At 43.5% G+C, this 14610-nt stretch overlaps 1 protein-coding gene across 1 annotated transcript in view; it reads left to right on the forward strand.

Annotated features, from left to right (window-relative positions):
* The window catches only part of LOC128299111 (forkhead box protein O), a 69896-nt gene that overhangs the window by 5441 nt on the left and 49845 nt on the right, over nt 1–14610 (forward strand). The window contains exons 2-3 of the mRNA XM_053034976.1: nt 750–1583; nt 12526–12749. Of these exons, the coding sequence (XP_052890936.1) occupies nt 1331–1583; nt 12526–12749 (477 nt within the window). The 5' untranslated portion in view covers nt 750–1330. The remainder of the gene's footprint in view (nt 1–749; nt 1584–12525; nt 12750–14610) is intronic.

Consider the following 14610-nt stretch of genomic DNA (forward strand, 5'->3'; position numbering starts at 1 on the left):
CTTCTTTTCTCAGCAATTCGTGCTCTGAATGATAACACAATTCCGATACGTCGTAGATACAGAATTGCGGTTTATGGCATACGACAATACAAAACCTGCGCTGTTTCCCTACACACGTGCGAAAGAATTAATTGGTTCGGTTTGATTAACAAAAATGGTTATGAAACGTCAACACACACATGAAAGCTGCCAAAGTATCCTCCTACTAAGATTGCTCACGTTGTGTTCGTACCTCATCTCAGTATGCGTGGAGTTGTCATCTGGGGTTTTTTGTCCGTAGTGCGTTTTTTTGTTTCCATTTCTACACACGCGTTTCTTCTAGCGTAAAGTGACGTAGTTCAAATGTCAGCGTGACACAATTATTCCTATCGGACACCGTTTTACTGATGATGTGCTAGCAAAGGAAACATGTTTTATGTCGAACGGGTGCGTGTGCGTGCGTGTGTGGGAAGAATGTGAGTACACTTGGACGCGAGCGCGATTGCTTCGAAAATCAATTCGATTGCCTCCCGCGAATCGGCGCTATACAATACAAGCTGCCAAGTGTGTAGTGAGTGATAGTGGCAGTCTAGTGACGTTTGTTCAGCCGAATCAAGGCCATTACGACCGGGGGCCAACTATCATCCCCCTACAGAAACTTTTTTTTTTAAAACACACATAGTAACCCATCCGTTCCCATTCCGTATGGTGTATGGTTTAGTGATTTGTTGGTGTTTTTTTGTTCGTTTTTATTTTGTTTTGTTGCCCAGGAGCCTCTGAACGTCTGACAAGGGAATTAATAGTAATCATTGCAGCAACTCTTCAGTTCCGCTTGGTGGTGTCGTGTCGATAGACTAACCTTGAATTCGTGTGTTTGTGTGTGCTGGAAAGTGTTAGTGTGCGTACCCGTTGGAAACAACGAGAAGCTCCAGCAGGTTGGTGTTGCGGGAGCGAAGTGTTTGAAGTGTATCTCCCTCCCATCCCCAGTACCGACGGTATCTGGGTAGGGAAATGTCCATACGTGCGATGACAGCTGGTGAGCACCGGTTGTAAAGCAAACGTTTAGCGCAAATAGCCCAAAAAAAAACAAATCGACGCACATTATTACGCAAACTACCGTAAAGCCGCAAGTGTCATCGGTGTGCGTGTGTGTTTTTTTCTGCCACGTGCAGTGTCTAACATTCCGCGTATATTTGCTGCGTGGACAAAAGTAATAATACTCTCCAGTGTGTGCGTGGATCTGTAATCCGTAAGCAATCGCCTAGCGTCGAAAGAAGTTCCAGAGTAAGCGTACGACCTAGCCGCGCATAAAACCAATCCGTCGCAGCGTACAAGTCGATCGAACACGGCCATGGATCCGTACGGTGGAGGCTGGCCGGCTTCACCGTTGCGTGCTGGTGGTGGAGGCGGTGGCGGCATGTATGACAACATCTCGAACGATGGCATACCGATGGATGCGCTGGCCGAGCTGCAGGATACGGGATTTGAGCCGCAGACCAGGGCACGCTCCAACACCTGGCCGCTGCCGAGGCCAGAGAATTTTGTCGAGCCGGAAACGGAACCGGACAGCAATAAGTGCAGTAATCAGCAGCTGGCCAATACCGGTAAGTAGGCTTTCAAAATGCTCCACATCGAAAGGGACGCTCTGGAGAGATGGGATCAGTAACTCGAATAATTTCTGAATAGTGCACTAACAAGCGTAACGTTAGAAGTGCAACGTTCTTCTTACTTTTAGCATGCAGTTCCGCTCGGGCATGATCCAAGTAATTGCAACAATCATCATTTAAAAGACTCTCGGCTTGGTCAATCTTGCTGGCAAGCGATGTCATGGGTGAATCATTATTGTAGGGCTATCGTTACACATAATGATACGGACAATTTAAATGTGCAGTTGTTCACCGTCCTGCTAATACATTATCACACATCATTCTACCGTGTCAAAACCTTTTATTGCACAAGAGTACCGCTTAGGAACAGTTCTTCCCCGACCATTAATGGTTAAGTCTGAGACTATGCAGAACATTCTTGATTCCCATACCCAGATACGCCTGTGGGTCACGGACTTTGAACAAACAATTTTTCAAATTCAAACTCGTTATTGCTAGGAAGATGCCTAACAGAATAGATCGCATAAGGACTTTTCTCGGACCCCCAAGACATAGTGCCATAGTGTGTAGAATTGCAACGATCAAAATTCAACGATATGTTCAACAATTTGTTTGATCTGCTATAACGATCTACTCTAGAACAGACCTTTATGTTGGCTGACAAGATACATCTTATACGACGAATTCATTCGACGTTGATTCATTGGAATGGATTGAATTCAAAGTCAAGGTTTTGTGGGTTTTTTGTTGGACCGACTGTTTTTGTTGGAGCGGTAATGTTGAAACAACCAACAAAAACGTCTTCGAAAAGGTGGTCTAATTAGTGACATTTTGAACATTTGATGATATCATCTCAGTATGTCAGAGTTGATATGCTAGAATGAATGGTCATCTCATCTGTATTTTTGGTCGAGAAATTTGTTGAGCACTATACTATGACTATTATGTACTTTAATAGGTTTTTGTTATAGTCGTTTGAGCGAAGTGTTTGATCAACGATACGATCACTAGGCAGCCAGGCATAAACATTGTAGAACGTACCCTCTGCATTCGGTTTGCTCAATTGGCATATACCTAAACCCGATAACACGGTGTTCAATCAAGCGCAAATGTTACTCGCATTCCGGGCACAGTCTCATTTCCCGCGGTGTGAATTCCGCGTGCGTGGCCTGTTAGTTGGTCCTGTAATTCCCGAACACCCGAACGCACACACAAACACCCAAAATCCGCACACTATTTGTTCGCGAGCAAGACACGCGAACGAGCCTTCCCGTGTGTACCGCCCGTGCGTATGTTGGGGGAGGCGGTGTTTGGCCGTGCGCACATTCACAACACGCGGTCGTGGTCGCGGCCTACCACCACCTAGTCGTCGATCTGCGTGTATGTGTGTCATTGAAAGGTGGCCCGTGTTCGCGAGAGTTCCTGCTTCAATGTTTACATTTTTAATTGGCCATACGCGTCCATGTGGTTGTGTACGTACCGGGAGTGCGCCCGTCCGCGCGTTTATGTATGTCTGCTGGCCTATTCTTATCTCTCTGATGCTCTCGCATACCGCAACCCGCATGATCGATCGGCTGCGTGATGATGGCTCGTACCAAGGGTGAATTTGTCTACATGTGAGGGTGTTAGGGGTAAGACTGGAAAGGGGGGGGTTGGAATTGATATTCGCCTATGCGTCCCATGAGCACCTCCAATCACCCCCGTTTCGATATCAAGTTTAACGTAAAGTTATAGAAGAGAGTGTAGTCAATCTATATGGGATCTCTAAAAAATCGAGTTCCGAGAGGCACAAACTCAGTTAACCCCGTAAACTTCTTGGGCATAGATTTTTTTTTGTTAATGTTGCCAACTATGTCTAGTCGTCCAGTTTGTGGAGCCTCCAGCGCGGCGCGAGCAACGAAGATGTAGGAAGGTATCTATCGCGACTGGACACACAGCGCACAACTGGTTCTGCGGCGCAAGAATCTGACCTTCGCGGGCCGTTGATGATGGGATGTGTGTGTATGAGTGTGTTAGGGTAGATTCTAGACGCGCCGAATTTCTCGATCCACCGATGGCCGTATGCTGGTGTTGGGGCATTATATATTTGAGGAAGCACATGGGGGAGGTAAAGGGAAAGGTGCGGGAGAACACATTTAGCGCTGACTGCCACCTGGCGCACCAAAAAAATTGCCACCCCAAATCCAGTTCCTCTTCCTACCCCGCTGCTTGCATGGTTGTCTCGCAGCCCACGACCCGATCACGTCGAACCGATCATAACCCACCTGATTGGAGTGGAGTGGAGATCGCTTTGATTAGCCCAGGCGTTACAGTAGACAGGCTCACCTTCTCTTTTTTTTATTTCGACTAGACTTCGGCTTAATGTCTAGGTTGGGGGGTATTTTTTTCTTCTTCTGCGGTACAATTTCGGCTTCGTTTGTCTGTCTAGCCCGGGCTGGTGGTAGATCATCGTTGCTTCGTAATCAGCATTGCGTTGCGGTCGAGTTCTGTTGTTTTAGAACACAAAGTCCGCGCAAAGAAGAGGGCGAAACAGGAAAGAAAACCTACCCCTAGCATTACAATGTTACGTTCTTGACTTCCTAGCGTTCAGACTAGTAGCACACAAAATAAAAAAGGAAACGAAACAAAACACTCATCATGTTCATAATGAGGAAGTGCTTTAATTTTAAGCTACGCCGTTTCTTGCGCTGCCTGACTCACCTAACTCGAGTCGTCCATTAGATTGCTTAACTTGTTGAAGTGCTTGAAGTGGTAATCAGACGACGAAAGGCGTCGCAGATTGTCCTCGATCGTCTTTTTCTTTTTTGGGTGATTTGGCTGATTTGAGTGCGTTTCTGAAGATACTTTACAATATCTCGCGATCCTCACGACTAGCCTCTCAGACGGTTCTGCTTTCTTCGCCTGAAGTTCGGAGCGATTTGGAATGCAAATATTTTAACAGGCTCGTTATTTCTGTTCCCTTGACATTATGGGTCGATTTTTAGCCAATTCAAAATCTTTGATTCCGCCAAATATATCCGATGAGATGAATTTAGATTTTTGATTGCATTGAGAGCTTTACTCATATTTGATAATCCTAGAACCGGGAAATACCTTCCGCACGTTCCGCATTAAAATTCAGTACATTAAAGTTAAACGATAATTCGGTGTGCTAATCAAAACGGGTTAGGTGGATCAGAAATGTTGAAATGAACCGTCTGTATTCATCTCCACTGAAATGCCGTAGACCGTGACCGCAAGAGGTGCGCAAAAAAAAAATCACCCATACATCAGCTCTTTCTATCGGAGAACCGGAAAAGTGGCCACTACATTAGACGGGGAGGAAGGAAGAAAGGAAGGGAAGGGAAGTGGGGAGAGCAGGGGGGGGGGGGGAGGGGAACACATTTATCGCACCCAGAAGATTGGCTTTTGGCAAACCGGATTTGGTCGGTTCGGAATGAACCGGTTTCGGGGGTTTCCTTTCGTTGGGTTTAATGATTTTTTTTATTTAACCCCGTATGGCTAGACGATTATTAGATACTTAGACGAGACACGGTCGAAACGCGATTGAGACGCGTTCGGATATGTCTATTATTGTTTGGGGAGTTTTTGTTTTGGCTCGTAGCAGAAAAATCAGAATTAAATTATGTGAAAAATTCGATGCATGTTCGATTATTTTTAATGCAGTGGAGTGTCTTCTTAAAACATGTGATGATTTAACAAAATAATAATTTTAATTTTTCCACCTGAACAATAAAATTTTAATGGGTTTTCAACCGATAAGGCCCTGTATACCGCCCTGTAATCATACCCTTTTCAGTCCATGTACGGCATATAACAGAATAACTATTGATTCAATGCTTTGCTTGTGAAATTCAATTTTGTACACAAAGTGTAACTAAGTGTAATTTCCGGGGCCGATGTAACAGGTGGGCTGATAATTGTTTGGCCTAACACATTTATCGCGCTAGAAGATTTTTATCCATATCATATTTCGTTTGTACCAACCTTCAAAGGAATTCTGTCCAAATTTGACAGCACTCGGGCCACAACCTAATGAGCTAGAGCATTTTGTGTGACGCAACTTTTGTGTTTTGAGTAATCATGGAAAAGAAGGAATTTCGCGTGATGATAAAATATTAGTTTTTGAAGGGGAAACATATAGTTAAAGCCAAAAATTGGCTTGATGAAGAGTCTTTGGACACTGCTCTACCAAAATCAACCATCAGATATTGGTATGCTAAATTTTAAAGTGGTAAAATGAGCACTGAAGATGGTGAACACAGTGAACGCCCAAAAGAGGTGATTACTGACGAAAACATTAAAAAATACACCAAATTATTAAGAACACCCATAATGTGAAGCTGATCGAGATAGCTGACACCCTGAAGATGTCTAAGGAACGTGTTGGACATATCGTTCACGAGTATTTGGATATGAGTAAGCTCTGTACAAAATGGCTGCCGCGCGAGCTCACATTTGACCAAAAACAACAACGAATTGATGATTCGGAGCAGAGTTTGGAGCTGTTTAAGCGAAATAAATCCGAGTTTTTGCGTCAGCATGTTACTGTGGATAAGTGTTGGCTTCTCCACTTCACTCCAAAGTCCAATAGACGGTCATTCGAGTGGACAGGACGCGATGAACCTGCTCCAAAGCGGGGAAAACGCAACAATCAGTTGGCAAGGTTATGGCGTCAGGTTTTTGGGATTTGCGAGGAATAATCTTCATCGACTATCTTGAGAAAGGAAAAACCATTAACAGCGACTATTACATCAAATTTTTGGAGCGATTGAGGGACGAAATCGCCAAAAAACGGCCACATTGGAAGAAAAAAAACCACCGTGCCACAAATCAGTGAAACCAATGGCAAAAATTCATGAATCAGGCTCTGAATAGCTTCGCTACCCACCGTATTTCGTAGATCTGGCTTCCAGTGACTAAATCCATTTCTCAGATCCCAAAAAAAATGTCCTCTGAGAAGAAATTTTCGTCGGATAAAGAGGTGTTCGCCGAAACTGAGGCCTTTTTTGAGGCAAAGGACAAATACTACTACAAAAAGGGTATCGAAAAATTTAAAGACCGCTATAATTGGTGTATCGCCCTTGAAGGGACGTATGTTGAATACAAAAAAATAATTTGGCAAAAAAAAAGTGTTTTACTGTCATAGGCCAAACAATTATCAGCCCACCTGTTAGGGCGGCCTAATGTATGCGAGAGCATGTGTATTTCGTAGTGGTGCCAGTTACTGACGACAAGATCAGTACAAAATTACATCCGATTAGTTCCTACGTAGCAAGGACTAACTATCCAGCCCCGTGGTAAAAATAAGTCCAATATTCCAATATCCAAATTATTCTTTATAGTATATATAATACTATATAACGAACCGCTTGCGGCTCTTTGACAATTCTTTCGCTTGCGGCTCTTCGTGGAAGATGATCCATCCCATACAAACCATGCATTCAATTTACCAAATATTGTGGCTGAATATGAACCTTATTGCTGATTAATGAGAATATTCTAAGAAATCTTAGCGAGAAGAAATTATCCCTGAGAACAATGAGATTGCGTTCGGTTGGCTCAGTTACTGACTTAGTGAACATCTTCACATGTAATGTACAATATACTCTGAAGATTTGCTACCTAATATTAAAATTTTAGTAGCAACTTTCATATTTGCTCCCAAAAGTTCGATGAACACTGGTCTACGCAATCGAATCCCAAGCTTGGATTATTTCATTAATGTACAAATTCTTGTTTGAAAAGATTAAAAATAGAACACTACCTAAAATTAGCATTTTATGGCGCTTTGATGATTTGGGAATCTTCTAGAAATTTTTTGGAAATTTTAGGATCCTTGACGGTTGAAGAATCTTTGTGGTTAGAACAAACAATTTTCAGAATAGAAAACAAAATCTGAAGAGTCGGTGAGTTAGAATGAGTATTTTTCGTTTTGTTTGTTAAAATTGCAAACTCTCGGAAGATGTTGATCTACCATGTATGGCTAATGTTGCCTTTATTTACTTGAATCGTCTAATTCGATAATTCTTCAGCGTTGATAATTGATATCATTTGCTTCGAGTAAATACTAGTGGCTTTTCCAATAAGTCATTCCCAATCATGCTTACCATTAACGAGCATTGGTAATATTGTGTTTGAGTATGATTAAATGGAAATTAAATAAAAAATGGATCAATTGGGGGGCGGCCCGGTGGCATGATGGTAGCGGAGCCGGTCCTCACACGAACGGACCCGACCAAAATCCCATCCGGACCAATCCCCCGTAGCAAGGATTGATTATCCGGCTTCGTGGTAAAATAAGTCGATACGGCCAGGCCGTTCTATCGAAATAAAAAAAATGGATCAAAGTGTAATATTTTTAAATGTATTGTAAGCCGTTTGGTAAATCAGAGTAATTATAATTTCATTATAAACTGTAGTATATCAAAAACCTGTCTTTGTGATGTATTGCGATTTATGTGTGCCTAGAGGTAATTGCAACTGCATCATGAAATGCACCAAGAATCAGACAGAAAGAAAAAAAAAAACATGTGTTCTGTGTATTTGTATTCCATGATTTGCATACCACATTCCTACGCTCGTTTGATTTGTAGAACTTGTTTAACGGGTACTGTTTATTTGCTCATACCGTCACCGTTCAACCAGCTGCTATTACTTCGCCCAACACCTTGGCTAACCTTCTCCCTACCGTGAACTTTGCGAAGCGCCACTAGAAAAGTTGCGCTAACGACAAGTGCGGGAAAGGCAGGAGGACAAGCAGAGCGCGAAGGAAGGGTAAAATCGATCAACTTACAGCTTGTCAGACGAGCCTCCCTGTTCGTATTCCCACCACCATCACCACACGAGTGCATGTGCACTTGAACATACGGTGTGACGGGTTTGTATTGATCAACCTGCAGTGCACCTTTCTGCTGCAGCCCACCACCAATGTGGCTGCCCAAATGTGCAACCCTTATGTTAATGATTCCACCCCAACGGGTAACGAATTCAATAAGTCAGGGCAGCAACAAAAAAAAAACCGAAACAACTGGAAAGCGAAAGTGAAGCTTCTGTTACGGGCGATCGTCGTTAATTTTGTTTTGCCGGATTTGTTCGGCGGCTTATCACGCAAAACTATAGCAAAGCGGCAAAAAGTCAGATGACGGAAGCGGCCGCCGCCACATCCAGAAGGACGCGTAAGACACAAAACAAAACCGGAACACGGGCGCGCTCGGTGCAGTGCGCAATGCGTTCGCGGGCGCGAATGAAATATCAAAACAAAAACAAGACGCAATTGCTACGACGGTGACCGATCGCGCCGGAGGGTGCCGGAGGTGGGAGGGTGTGTCCGTAGGGTGTGCTGCACGGTGGCATATGGGCGGGCAGCAAAGGCAGAACCTAAAGAAAGGAGGACATATACGCGGCTGGGACAGCGTTGTTGTGTTGCCCACTGCCCATTCACAAACAATCAACAGCAACTATAAAAGACACAAACACGTAAGCGCCCAGATACGTAGTGAATGATTATGAGCGTACTACACTTCCGCGGAAAAAAAAGAACCGTGTACACCGGCGAAAGCCCCCGGTGCGTGCCATTTCGGCGGGAGAGGTGGCGTTCGGGTGCGAGGATGTCGAGATTAACAAGAAAGAAGTGTACAGGGACATGAATGGTGAAAAGAGGGTGGGTTGAACATAAAAATAGATAAAATGGTCCCCGCTAGCGCGCAGTGGTAGTGGCCGTGTTGAAATGATAACGACACGGGGTAAATCGTTTCGATGACACTGAAATCGTCCACTACTACAAGCCGTACGCGTATCGGTGTTTGCGTGATACACACTGTTGATGGAAATTCCCTCTGGGTATGAGGGGGTGGTGAGTGTTTTCCTTAATTGCCGTGTTTGATTTTTTTTTTGTTTGATTCTTCGGGTGCTGTACTTGCTAAGTTCACTTGCCCATTCGTTCGAGCGTAGTCGATAGGCAAAAGGCAAAAGACAGGTCTGACTATCGCGCCATTAATCGAACGACGATCGTGTGGCCCTAGTGTGCGCACCAATTAAAATATTGAATGCACTCCGCTTGTCTGCTTGTGATCTAAAAGAAGCAGTAGCTTCTTCATACTTTACCCTGGGTTGTGCATATGATCACCGCATTTTACCCACTGCTGTTGGGTGGATAGTAAAGTTGCATTAGCGTTTGCAGTATGGCAACATTTATTTTGCTCGGAAAGTGAAAAAGATGCAACATTGCTTAAATATTTGCAATTCTCTTTGAAATTTTAGAGTTTATTCTAGGTTTTGTTGTTTCCATTCACTGCGAGTTGGTAGTCACCGGGAAGAGTTTCAACCTCTGAGTTGAATAACTCATCCTATGTGAGATGCTTAACGAAAACAGCTCACCAATATCAGGTGAAGTAAAGGCTCAAGTCTAAATGAGGAGAGAAAAGGACAAAGATGAGGTCTTTGTTGAGATTCGGAATAACTCGCCGAGTAGTAAGATTTAACTCATTCTTTCATTCTTACTCAGCATGCCTAGTATCACTCAATATATCTAGTCTGTCCAAGGAAATATATTCTAGCTATCAAATCGGTTTAGGAAATTATAACTACCATTCTCTTCTCCTGAGTGGATCATTAATATTCTGAAATAATTAACATAATTGACAACATTGCTCACCAAGATCCGGACTCACCAAGTGATTAACTCGCTATACATGCCGATTGTATAATATCTATAATTCGACCCCAAGCAAATAATGAATTCTCAGAACACATAAAACTTAAGAGGAGAGATCGAGGGTCTTATTCCTATATAAATAAAATTTTCCCAACACTAGTTTGCTCGTCCAACTCTGGAGACTATCAAATCCTTCAAGTTCTTGAAAGTCGTCCAAGAAAGACGTAGAAATCCTGGGTAATCTCAAATCGGAGGTGATGGAGGTTGTTAACATTCTAGCACGTTTAACCACAAAAGTTGGTGAACAATTTGTTATACGTGTTGTTTCATGTAATAAGCGGTTTAAACTAAAATATATTGCCAAACTATTCCTTTCGGACAACTAATCGAAACTTATTGGTTCACCTAAATACATTAAATATCTGCGTCCGCTCGTTTGGCACCTTGCACTGGTCGATCTATTCTAGCGATCGTGCCCCGTTCGGTGAGGGCGTACGGTGTTACGTAAGCAAGGATAAACTAGCTACGTTCGACCAAACGATAGCGTGACCAAAGTAAAACTGGCATGCACGAGGAGGAGGATCACGAGACGGGTGTGTGCGATAAATATAAACAAAAGTTTCCTTTTTTATATTTTTACCCAATCCTTGCCTTTGTATGTGTGGCTACAAGTGGCAATGTAGTGTGATAAAGGGTGATCGTACGTAACAAATCCCACCATAGTGATGCGGGTATACTATTTTCGGACTTTGAAAATCACCACTAAAGAGGCCACGTGGATGATTCGATTCCTTTTTTTTTATTGTAAAGATCGTAGTAAACTGATGAGTGTGTGATCAAGATGGAAAATATAGCAGTACGACCAAGCAAAAAAAAAGTAAAGCAGTAAGGCAAGTGTACAAAAACCCATTTGGAAAACATATTTAAGCAATGTGTTTTATCTCAATCTGCTGTTAGTTTTTCAATCAGGCTAAAGGAAAAAAAAGGACACGCTGTGGACCCGGTCCGAATTAGCTAATGAACTGGTTTTTACCGGTTTTCGGACAGGATAGGAATGGTTTCTTGTTTTGCATCTCATTTTTTTTTGTTCATTAGGATTGCGTTTTCACACTTCACCCGGTTTCCATCAGATTGCCATTTTTTTGTCCTCCTAGCAAACGTGCAATATGAAGTGGAGGCGCGATCGCCATAAAAAAAAACTTTAAAATTTTACGATCTGTTTCGTATCTTTTCCGTGTGCTTTGGCGATCTGCTTTGGCCAATGCAATGGAGGGGTGTGTGCAAAGAGTGCGATATTGGGTTGTGGGCAGGTGGTGGACGAAATGGACACCTCCTTCACAAGCGCGTGTGGTGTGTCGCTATATTTAGAACTGTCCATTTCGGTTGGTCCGTAACCGGCAAGAGAATGGACCTTGCCGGTTGCTCCGATGGTGTGCTACCATTAAGTTCTAAATTCTTGAGTGAGTCGCGCAAGGTTTTTTGTTGTTGTTGTTGTTTTATTGGTCGAGGTCACCATTATTAATCGCAGTCAACGCACGCGGTTCCACGTTTCGGTTGTCCAGCGTAGCGCCCAATTTCCGTTGGTGTTCGGAAAGGCCATTGCAGGCAAACTCTTGCGAGAGAAACGCAAACGTAAAAAAAAAAATATCCAAATCTGCTTGATTGCCTCAAACTTGTTCCGCATGCTCCGGAGGGATCAGGTATTTTTGGAAAGTCTGACAACTTTTACCACCCAAGGTTGCACGGTGTCAGGCGGCAGTTGGTATATGCGTTGCAGCGGTGGCGACAAGTTCGTCCAGCGGACGAGCTGTACCTTTTTAATTTGATCCTTTCAATTAGCGATCCGTTACAGGGTGGGATTTTTCTTTTGCTTGTTTTCTTTTTTTTGCTTGATGAGGGATGATTGAGTTTACTAGGTGGTTCAAGGTTGATGTGCTATATTTGGCCTCCTTTAGCCTTTATCTCGTGATTCGGTATTCGGAGATGGGTCACTGTGTTTTGCTGTGGGTTTGCAGGTAGCAACATGTGGTTCTTGCTATCCGTTCCCATTACAATCTTCACGTAGCATATGTTTGATTATGAAGTGCACCTGAAAGGCTTCACACGGCAAATGGAGCTCGATAGAAGGCAGTTCCAATTGATATGAACAGTTGGCAAATTGGGCAAACGTGATTACATCCCGTCCCATTTTTTAAGTTTGCACTGTCACTTGTTTGAATGATTATTGAATCATTATGCTTAACTCTAATAACTCCTACTACGGATCTCCTCCTTTTTTTGCAGGATCCAGCAATACACAGTTGCAGGCGGCCGCCTCGTCCTCGTCGAAGAAAAACTCATCACGGCGTAACGCTTGGGGCAATCTGTCGTACGCCGACCTCATCACACAAGCCATCAGCTCAGCCACCGATAACCGGCTCACGCTCAGCCAGATCTACGAGTGGATGGTGCAGAATGTGCCGTACTTCAAGGATAAGGGCGACTCGACCAGCAGCGCCGGTTGGAAGGTATGTTTTGGGGATGTTTAGCGGTGTGAGTTGGGACGATTGTTTTCATTCCCTCTCTCTGTTGGTGTACAGCTCCCTTCAATTCGCGCTTCCGTATTGGAACGCTCGAAAAAAAAGGGCTAACCTTGTAGTTTGACCCAAGATGGGAAGGCACGATTAGTCGCACGAAACCTTTTGCATCCGGACTGTGGAAGGGATGTACGTTAATCTCGCATTCAATGTGCGTTTGAAGCGCTTCAACGAAAAGACCTTGTGAACCATCAGGTTTTTCAGCTAAGTTTCATATAGTTACAGGGTATAGAGTTAACATCACTTTGTTGAAATGCTGATTCTCAAATCGATGCTCAATTTTCAAGCACTTTGATTAAAATATTTGGTAACTTATGGTGGTTTGTTACAATTCTTTAAGAATTCAGAACTCTTCCAATTTATGGTTTATTTAAAAAAAAATATTCAGACAAATAAGAAAAAAAATAAGAAAAGATGTATACAATATCTGGACTACTGTAACCTTGAAAACATGAGGTACGCTTCCCGATTCATTCAAATAATGTCCCTACATAGGACTAATGATTTCGGAATATTAACGCATCTCCAGTAAAAGTACAACAGCTCCATACCGGGGTGTATCTCAATGACTATGATGTTGTGTTGAGATGTCCGGTTTTTTGGAGATAGTATTGTGGATCTTCGCACAACAGAACAGCTACTAAATCGCATCTAGGCTGTACCTTTCTAGCAAGGAGTACAGTGACTTCCTGGAAGAAACATGCTACTATTTGACAATGCCAAGAATATCCACTAGCGCGATAAACCCAGAAGAAGAGCAATATTTACATCAAATATTTTTTATTCTTCCTTCTTTTAAATCAAATATTTATACGTTTATCACATTCAATAATGATAATGGAAAACTCGGACAAAAAGCGTACTTCAGGGGCTTTTCAAATTTATTATTTGAATATTGATAACAAAAAATCTACACCATCCACCAGAACGGGTCCATCTTGTGGAACTTGCAACCATCTGGTCTACATTTCATCGTTCTTCGGGGCCGCAAAAATTCTTCCACGAATTGCCACAATTTCACATAATTTGATTAGAACCGTGTACCCATTGAGTATGGTCGCGGCCCCGGTCCGGTTCGATGCGTGCGTCATGCCACTTTTATCACCGGGAAGGTGTCACCTCACATCGCGCAGTGCCTGCTGCGAGCAAGCAGCAAATAAAGAGACCGATTTAGCAGCCACACACCAAAAATTGCCTTGTCCGTGTTCCGGTCCGTGTTCTTCAATTGATATCCGATTCAATGCTGCATCATTCTCGTTGGCTTTCGTACATTTCCCACTGGGCTCCTCGGGGGCCACACGGGGGGGTTTGTGCGAAAAAGGAATCCCCGAATCCTTCGCAAAGCAGTTTCCGGGATGGCTAATCTTCATTAAGGTTAATGCCATACCCGGATGTTCCGTGGTGAGGGAGGGTATGTGAACGGCATCATTCGGCATGAAGTGAAACACGCATGATTAGGCTCATCGAACACGACACGCAACGTGTCTGTTTCGAGTTGTGGTGGCACGTGGGTACGAAATGTTGATTGAGATCATTCCCAATGTTGATGTGGAGCATATGTGGGGCGGCCACAAGCATGATGATGATAATCCGCCACATTGACCAATGCTCTGATCGAGTGACACGCATAGCCAGGGCAACCCCGCCGGTTGTCCTCAACAATGGGAAAATGAATGTGTACAGCCACCTCCCACACTAATTCTACGTTGGTTGGTGGTGTGACATTGCGATGCCACAAATGACCTTACTTGACCAAGGAACGAGGAAGCACACGGGCATGGATATTTCCCAA

This window comes from Anopheles moucheti, chromosome 2 (genome assembly GCF_943734755.1).
Source record: "Anopheles moucheti chromosome 2, idAnoMoucSN_F20_07, whole genome shotgun sequence".
Classification (NCBI taxonomy): Eukaryota; Metazoa; Arthropoda; class Insecta; order Diptera; family Culicidae; genus Anopheles; species Anopheles moucheti.